The 9,487-nt window shown below is 36.7% G+C and overlaps 1 protein-coding gene across 1 annotated transcript; it reads left to right on the forward strand.

Annotated features, from left to right (window-relative positions):
* The first annotated feature begins 3,897 nt into the window (after window positions 1–3,897).
* LOC117623954 (cellulose synthase-like protein G2) lies at window positions 3,898–8,497 on the forward strand. Its single transcript, XM_034355022.1, has 8 exons — window positions 3,898–4,607; window positions 4,866–4,961; window positions 5,346–5,480; window positions 5,757–5,969; window positions 6,131–6,230; window positions 6,720–6,892; window positions 6,984–7,337; window positions 7,866–8,497. The coding sequence occupies exons 1-8, from the start codon at window positions 3,999–4,001 to the stop codon at window positions 8,409–8,411; spliced, it is 2,226 nt and encodes a 741-aa protein (XP_034210913.1). The 5' UTR covers window positions 3,898–3,998; the 3' UTR covers window positions 8,412–8,497.
* Window positions 8,498–9,487: the final 990 nt, after the last annotated feature.

The following is a 9,487-nucleotide window of genomic DNA, read 5'->3' on the forward strand; positions in this document are numbered from 1 at the left end:
CGTCACTATTCATGTATACGGTACTATTCATCAAGTCATGAATACATATCTATTCATGTGTATAGTACATTTGCCAGTACAGTTATTATTCATGTGTACGGCACTTTTAACAAATACGGTACTATTATATCATCAAGGAACTCTAGGTCCTTATTTACAGGTCAAGGATCAAGGACTCTCAAGTCCGATCACTTGTTTACAAATATAGTACCAAAGAGACTGCCAGCTCTTATATCATTATCATCATCAAGGATCTTCAAATCCTGATGTGATTGTATGATGAGGATCAAGGAACTTCTGGTCCTGATCTGCATACTATAAAAACTCATCATACCGCACATAAAATAAATTGCTGGTAAATAAATTACTGGTATGGACTTAAACCCGCACCATACTTTAAATAAATGTAAATGTGCGGTAAAATAAATTCATAAATTAAATTGCTTGCTGTATGGACGTTAATCCCGCACCATACCTTAAATAAAATTAAATGTGCGGTAAAGTAAATTAATAAAGTATGAGGGTTAGTTCCACATCATACTTTAAGTAAAAGTAAATTTGCGATAAAGTAAACGTGCTTGTATGGGCACTAATTCTGCTCTATACATTTAAATAAAAGTAAAGGCGTGGACGATAAACCCTCGCCACCCTTTTAAATAAATACTGTCGTATGGATAATAAACCTACACCATACAGTAAATAAATTAAATGTGGGGACAAGACCACCACTAAAAATATATGGGGTTAAATCGTCCATAGAATTTCTATATACATAGATTATATAGAATATATAATCAGGCAAGCAAAGAAATTAGTGCATGATGGATATCGTAGTACCCCTTTCCACCTGCCATCAGCTCACCTGCACTAATATTCATATTAAACAGTATAGATTAATAATAAAATAATAGAAAGGGTAAAAAAGAGCTTATCCTTTCTTTCCCTTTTTTTTTTTTTTTTCAGCATTCGCTAGCTTTCTTCATTTGTCATACGGAGCTTTTGAAATGGGGAAATGATGGCATATGTCATCTTTGTTAAAAACGTAGAGACAAAAAGATGAGGTGGGTGCCAGCACTTGAATGACCACACTAAAGTAATTTGGAATACATCTTGGTGGGCAAGTATGACTATCTTTGTGAAAAAGCTTTGGGCATCTACACCCACAAACATTATCTTCTTCCCTTGCTTCCATAACTACAACGTTCTCATTTGTCTGTGAATTTAGTGAGAGAATTGTAGACAGGGAAAGTGATGGAACAACAACAGTAGATGCGAAGATGATGAAGCCAGTCAGAGCTGTCATGATGAAGAACATGATGAACAGGTAAACCCACATGAGGAAAGTGTTCATATAGTAGGCTTCTGCAACCACCATGATCGAGACCCCAGTGATGATGAGCGGCCATATGAGGAACTTGGGGCAGTCTGTGCTGTTGTGTATGTGAGAGTGAGGTTTTGGAAGCAGGGATCAATCCATGATGATGATGATGAGGAAGAAGAAAAAAGGAATAAGAGATATGGGTTTCATCAGAGAATTCAGCTGGTATTGTTAAAGCGAATTCGTGCTGATAATGTGTTGTAAAATGAACGGAATATGTGCTAAAATATTGAGCTGTGCGTAAAGTAGATGAGATACAACATTTAACGAGGTTCGGCTATGCCTACGTCCTCGGAGAGCAGCAGCAGTAACTTTTCCACTATATAAAATAATAGGGCTACAACTTTAGTGTTTACAATATGTGTGGCTCACTAAATTTTCTCTCTTGGAGAATTTCTCTGCTCTCTTTCCTCTCAACTCACTCACCTTCTTTCTTCCTTCTTTTCCTCTTCTCTTTGCCTGACTCTCATTCTTCTCTCTCTGGAGGTGTCTATGCAAAGGCAGGATAATGCCTTATTTATAGGCAGATTGGTGAAGGTTGCCAACCCACGTGAATGTGCACTAAGGAAAGGCTGCAGACAAACTTTACCCAAAGTCTCCAAATAAATAGTTAGTGAGCTCCACACAAAAACCTTTACAACATACATATATATATATATATATATATATACATGAACATGCTTTTTGTGTTTTTTTTTTATATATAGCCCTTGTTGGCTGTCAGCTTTTTTGGTTTGTTTTTTCTGTTTCTTTCTTTATCCTTACAGTTGGTGGATTCAGTTTCAGTGTTTATTAACAGCCATAAATTAAAAGTGATCTAATGGCTGAAATTTGGGCGCATCGATACACTGGCGCACTGTAGAATTTTCCTTCATTCCCATTCCACATTCAATTGATGGATCGGATATTACTGATTAGGACATCCTTTAAAGACTACATCAGCATTTTTGTCCAAACCATTGAATACCAACATTTCCTTCGAATTTGTGTTATTTTATAAGAAAATAATTATAATGTTTGGGGCTTGGCCACCACGCACCACCTTTTTCTTTTCTTTCTAGGACTGACATTTTTTTATCCTTGCGCCTCAAGATTGATTGCCATTAGAACCCCTTATTTACTAGCTTCAGTAACATTGGCGGCATTCAAGTATGCCTTAATTACGTTCCAATTATTACTATTTTAATCAATCATGTCATAGATGACATCACGCAAAATGTGACACTCTTTGATGGTGTGACGTGATACATCTTCCTAATGAAAATAGAGTGGAAACATGAGTTGGAAATCACGAAGAGGATTCCCCCACGACGTCGCCTTTTTGCCAATGAAAAACAGAAAGAATATATTATTTTGCTGATTGTGCCAAAGCTTCAGTGACTTAGCCGCAGAGAAGTTTCAACAACATGAGACGTAATTGACTTGGTCAATCTGTGGCCAATTTTGGGACGTAAACTTGATTAATATAACAAGTGTGAGAATCACAAGTTAATGATATAATTATAAATTAATTTTTTGAGGACCACTAGTGCAATTAGAAACAAATTAGTTGTGGAGATGTCAATGGTAACTCTCTCTCTCTCTCTCTCTCTCTCTCTCTCTCTCTCTCTCTCTCTCTCATATTATTGTAACGTAAGTAGAGAAAGCAATTAGTCGTCCTCATTGAAATACAGTCACGCAAGTCAGCCGGCGACGGCCGTGATGTCTTGCTGATCAAGAAAACTGAAAACAATTTTCAACATATTTTTGTTTTTAAATTTTCATAAAACTTAGTTTTACCTTAATTCGTGAGTCAACTCTATGTCGTTTGGTCATAAAATAATTGTCTGCGGCCGCTTCGTTTGGTCATAAAGTAATTGTTTGCGGCCGCCATCGGAGTCTAACTTAGTGAAAAAGGTTTTGACTTGCAGACTAATGATTGTCATATTCAAACTTTTATGATACTTTGATAATGTGTGTGAGAAACTAATTTAAACTATCATTTGTGTTAAAAAATAATAACAATAAGAGATATTTAGTGATATACCCATTTCTAGCACTAAAATTATAAATAAACCATACACAATTGAATTTCTATAAAAAAAACCCAAAAAATGACAGCTGACTTTATTGAATTTAATATTAATTATTAAATTACTTTGATGCCCTATTAAATGTTTTGGGTATTTATATGAGATTTTGGGGTTGGGCTTATTTTAAGAAATTGATGGCAGTTTTGTAATTTATAAGAAGTTAAAAGTTTTTTTGTTATGTTGTAAATGAGCTTTTGGTGTATTTCTAAAGTCCATTTCATATGGGGTATTTTTATAATTTGGACCCCCATATTGGATATAATAGTAAATCTCCCTAATAATAATAACTGTTGGCCCCACAGCCCACAGAACCGTTAAATTTTTGGACCCTTGTAACCACAGAACCATATCTTCTCTCTTGAATCATATTGTTCAGGCATATATCAATCACCACTCAATTCCTCTACATTTTTATTTTTAATTATTTAATTAAACAGTGTTGTGGTCTTTTAAAAGGAGGTGGAGGGTGTAGGTAGTTCATACTTGTGTGTGTTGAGAGTTCTTCTAAGCACATACCAAGCACAAAGCTTGCCACAATAGAAGAAGATATGGAGAGTTCTTCTAAGCTCCCCCTTCATCTCTGCCATGTCCACAAGCTTTCAATCTTCATCAACCGGACACATATATTCTTCCACTCTATAGCTTTAGTCTTCTTGCTTTACTACAGAGCTTCTTTCTTCTTCTTCCAAGACACTACCAAAACCAAAGCAACCACCTTAGCATGGCTTCTTGTGTTTGTCTCGGAAATCTTCCTATCCTTCGAGTGGCTCCTCAGCCAGTCTTTTCGATGGCGTCCCGTTTCGCGAACCACGTTCCCGGAGAGGCTGCCTGGCGATGATAAGCTCCCAGCTGTTGATGTGTTCATCTGCACTGCGGATCCGGAGAAGGAACCGACTGTAGGGGTGATGAACACTGTGTTATCTGCCATGGCAATGGACTATCCGCCAGAGAAACTTTATGTGTATCTGTCCGATGATGGTGGTGCTGCTGTGACTTTGAAGGGTATGAGAGAGGCTTGGAGGTTTGCAAAGTGGTGGCTTCCATTTTGTAGGAGGTATGGGATCAAGTGCAGGGCTCCGGAGGCTTATTTCTCTGCAGAAGAGGAGGACTCTGATTTTGGCGGCAGCGAGTTCATTCAAGAGAGAGAAGACATTAAGGTGAATGAGAGTTGAAATTTTTGCATACTAACCAACACAACATTTTATTACTTACAAAGTTGGCCATGGGACATGTATACAAGCTATATAATCATCTAGTGTACGATTTTTCTCATTAAAATCGAGTTAGCTGTATGTGACCAATTTATTAGAGAGGTAATATACAAAATGAACAGTTGCTAGGACACAAGAAAACATTATATATTATATTAATGGTGTTTCTAGCTACCAGAGTTGATGGGGGAGATTTGGGTGCAGGAGAAATATGAGGCGTTCAAGAAAAGAGTAGGAGAAAAAGCAACGGTTGGGGACACAAAGAGCAGACTGGGTCGAGATCACCCTGCAGTGATTGAGGTATATATTAACGTTTGGTATTGTTTGCTGACTAATTTGGTTTATATATATATATATATATATATATATATTATCATCAATGTTAAAGAAATCTTTTACTTTTACAACCTAAATAAATATCAATGAGTTTTTAGGTTTGCCAAGTTTCCAAGTTCTTCTCAGGTTTGCCAACCGACAAGTGTGCATTTTCCTATTTTGTCCTTTACTAATGGATATATATAACACGCAGTTAGCTAGACAGACAGCATTCCATAGCCACACACCAAAAAAAAAAAGAAAAAAAAAAAATGAAAAAAAGAAAAGAAAAGAAAAGAAAAGAAAAAGAAAGAGAAAATATATGTAACATAAATTCATGATCATAACCCATATCTGGAAATTTGGCAGGTTATACAAGAAACATCCAGTGATGATGCGATTCAAGAAAATGAAACCAAAAATATGCCTCTCCTTGTTTATGTTTCTCGTGAGAAACGGCCTTCTCATCCCCACCATTTTAAGGCTGGAGCGCTCAATGTTCTTGTATGTATCTCTTTCTTTTGATCTTTCGTAATCTTCCTCTATTTATGCATCTACTGTAATATTCTCTTATAAAATATCTATAGTATGTTACGTATTACCAAAGCTATGAATCTAGCACCACACACTCAAACTAATAATTCATTTTATTATCGATCCAAAGTGATAGTATGACATAACTTATACATGCTCATTTGACAAGTGAACAATTTTTCTACGTATTCAGGTATTTATTTATTTACGTATAAATTAACATATTGTGCACTTATTGTTTTTCAGCTACGGGTCTCTGGTGTGATAAGCAATTCTCCTTACATATTAGGGCTAGATTGTGACATGCATTGCCATGATCCAAGCTCGGCTCGGCAAGCAATGTGTTTCCATCTTGACCCAAAGATATCACCCTCCCTAGCACTTGTTCAATTCCCTCAAAAATTTCACAATATCAGTAATAATGATATCTATGACAGTCAGCTGAGGTCGATATTTTGGGTATGGATTCAAGGACAAAACTTCACTTTAGTTATACATGAATTAATATATTTAATTAAAAATTATCCCCTAAATATAATTAAAGAAAATCATACATATATTTTATGTGCAATAATATATCTGACAATTTTATGACTTGTTGGTCTTGACTACTTTCAAAGCTGCTATGGCAAGGTTTTGATGGGGTTGGAGGGCCATGTGTGTCTGGTTCTGGCTATTACATCAAGAGGTTGTCCTTATGTTCAAACTTCATACATGAAGGTGTGTTTTGCATTCGTCATGTGTGTTTTTGTATATATACTTTTACTTGGATCGACTTGGTAATTGCAGCTGGCTAGCATCATATCATATCATATCATTCATATGTGTCATTCTTTGTAGTTCAACTGCGGGTCACACTTAACAAATACCAAACAGTCAATCACCCAGTTTTTGTCAACTCATCAACACCAATCATTTCGGTTTGATTGTATTAATCTTTGCTTCAAGGAAAGCTATGGTTTGAAAAAGAAAACACCAATCTGCAATCACCCATAAAAATTAAATTGTTATTATCCTGACAAGTTTATCCTAGGACATCGGGGGCAGAGGTAAATGTTTTGCTCTTAACTATTTGAGCTACGAACTCTTTATCTATTAATAGTATATATTCTTAGACATTATATAAGCATGTATTTGTAATCATCCATGTACATTTATCTTTCTTGTACGTTCTATAGCTAATTACTAGTTTCACTATTGAATTTCCAGATGGGGATCCCATGAAACTTAGACAATCTTTTGGTCCATCCAATGAGTTCATCAAATCCCTCCACCAAAAGAAAAAGCCTGATATGCTCATCCACAGAAAGAAAGCATTGCTAAATGAAGCCCAACTTCTAGCCTCTTGTGCCTTCGAAAATGGCACCGAATGGGGGAAAGAGGCAAGTACAGATACTATTAAAACCATACCCATTGAATCATTCAACTTAATAATAATAATAATAATTGTGGTCTTTCTTTCATTTATGGCAGGTTGGTTTCATGTATGGGTCTGTGCTGGAAGATTACTTCACAGGGTTTCGTTTGCATTGCAAAGGTTGGATTTCAGTGTATTGTAATCCACCAAGGCCACAGTTCTTGGGCAGTGGCATCACCAATTTGGATGAATTTTTAGTCCAATTGACTAGATGGACCTCTGGGTTGGTTGATGTTGCTATCTCCAAGTTTTGTCCTCTTGTATATGGCCCTTTGAAAACGTACACTTTCGTTCAAAGCATGTGTTATGCAGATCTTGCTCTTTTCCCCATTTTCTATTTCTTGCCATTGTGGTGCTTTGCTACCATACCTCAGCTCTGCCTACTCAATGGTATTCCTTTGTACCCAGAGGTAATTAAAGTTTTTTATTTTATTTTCAAAAATATTTCTTCCTATCAAATATCTTTTGCACAAATGATTCAAGATAAAGAGTACTTATCTTTAAGGAAATCATTGTATATAATAAAACAAATCTATCTTTTGTCACGCTATCTGACAACAAAGACTGTGAACATGAAATTTTGACATCAGTTAAAAGCCTCAATAGTTATGGATGTTTAGTTGTTATTGGCCCCTAATTGGGCACATATACGGGTTCCTATACTAACTATATCTATCTATGCTCATTTAGAGGACAATAAACAACTAAACATCCGTGAATATTGAGGTCATTTTTACTAGTGCGAGTTGGTTTATTCTTGATTGATTGTGTGGATCACATATACAGTATGATAATCTGACAATATAAATATTTATTTTATAGTCATCCATTCTATTCTACCGTCCTCATAAAAAAATAATTCTCGTCATAAAATCTTCAATTTGATTTAGTGTCATGCGATATCCTAATATATATTGGTCTTGTTCTTGGATTTGTAGGTCTCAAATTCATATTTCATCGTATTTTCGTTCGTATTCCTATCATCGATTTCGAAACATTTATATGAGGTTCTCTCAACGGGATTTACATTTCGACATTGGATAAATGAGCAAAGGATATGGATGATGAAGTCAGTTACATCTCACTTATATGGCAGTTGGGATGCCTTCATGAAGAAAATTGGTATGAGAGAAGCCAGTTTCTTCCCAACCAACAAAGTTGACGATGTTGAGCAACTCAAGCGTTACAATATGGGGGTGTTTGATTTCCAAACATCAATATTATTTCTTGCTCCAATGGCTGCTCTGGTGATCTTGAACATGGCATCCTTTGCCGTTGGGATTTCTAGAGTCATATTTTTGGGAGAGTTGGACAAATTTTTCATACAAGTATTCATACCCTTTTATGTCATTTTGATGAACTACCCTATCGTTGAAGGGATGCTGATAAGGAAAGACAGGGGTCGCATTCCACCATCAGTCACATTACTCTCTGCCATAATTTCCTTGATTTTCTATTTTTTGGGTTCTATTATTTTCATATAGCAAGGCCAATAGAGCCATGGCCGGTGTCCATGATATGTCCATTTTTCTGAGTTAATAATATGGTTTGTATGAGTTTATTGTTCTTATTATTATTTTTTAATATAAGCAATAGTCAACTACATGGAGAAGTGGGTTTTTCGTACACACATTGCTAAGGTGTCAAGATGGTTCAAACCTAAGACTATTGCTCTGCAAGTTAATGTTATTTTCTTTTCTTTTTTGAGTACAAGCTATAGTTTAAACTACAGGAGAGAGAGAGAGTTTCTCACACACACTACTATGATGTCATAGAAGTTCAAACTTGCTACCATTAATCTGCAAATTAATGCCATTTTTTTTAATTCACTAAAGAATTCTACTGCTTTTGCCCTCATATTAGGCATTATATAGAATAGAACCATAAATATGGAAGAAATTTCACCAATAATTATGTTGATAATGACCAGAGCTAAGCCCAACAAGTTTGGGTTGAACCTAGCCCAGCCTAAACTCAACATCATTTAAGCCCAATATGTTTCGACAACATTCGACGTGAAACCATGACGCTCTCTCTTCTTTCACAGCCCAATATCCTCAGCGCCCATTGTTCTTTCACTGTGGACCGTCATCTTTGGGTGGTCCGGCCGTTCATGTCCGCCGTGTCGCTCCAATCCATAATCTCCTCTGCTTTCCCCGACGGCCTACCGGAGCCCTGCATTGCTGTCGTCCTCAGGGAGACACTGAACGCCATGTCGTATCTTCATGATCAAGGGCACCTCAGACTTTGGGGTTTCTGCTTCTGTTTATGAGGCCAATTCGAGTGGAGAGTCATCGATTCGGTTAAACGACATTGCTGGGACGCCGTACTGGATGGCGCCTGATGTGATACACTCGCACAACGGATACGGATGCAAGGCGGATATACGGTCTTTTGGGATCACAGCTCCGGAATTGGCTCATGGGGGGCCTCCCCTGTCTAACTTGCCTCCTTCAAAGTCTCTGCGTTTGAAGATCACGAAGCGGTTTCGGTTTTCGGATTATGAAAATCGTCACGACAATAATTACAAGAGCANAGAAGTTGGCCTTTAAAGACTTGG

This window comes from Prunus dulcis, chromosome 4 (genome assembly GCF_902201215.1).
Source record: "Prunus dulcis chromosome 4, ALMONDv2, whole genome shotgun sequence".
In the NCBI taxonomy this organism is placed as follows: Eukaryota; Viridiplantae; Streptophyta; class Magnoliopsida; order Rosales; family Rosaceae; genus Prunus; species Prunus dulcis.

Bases quoted from the DNA above. Each gene is read 5' to 3' on its own strand.
- LOC117623954 (XM_034355022.1), top strand. From the start codon at position 3,999: ATGGAGAGTTCTTCTAAGCTCCCCCTTCATCTCTGCCATGTCCACAAG. The intron at 5,970-6,130 runs GTATGGATTCAA...CTACTTTCAAAG, and splicing joins AGCTGAGGTCGATATTTTGG to CTGCTATGGCAAGGTTTTGA. The intron at 6,893-6,983 runs GCAAGTACAGAT...CATTTATGGCAG, and splicing joins GCACCGAATGGGGGAAAGAG to GTTGGTTTCATGTATGGGTC.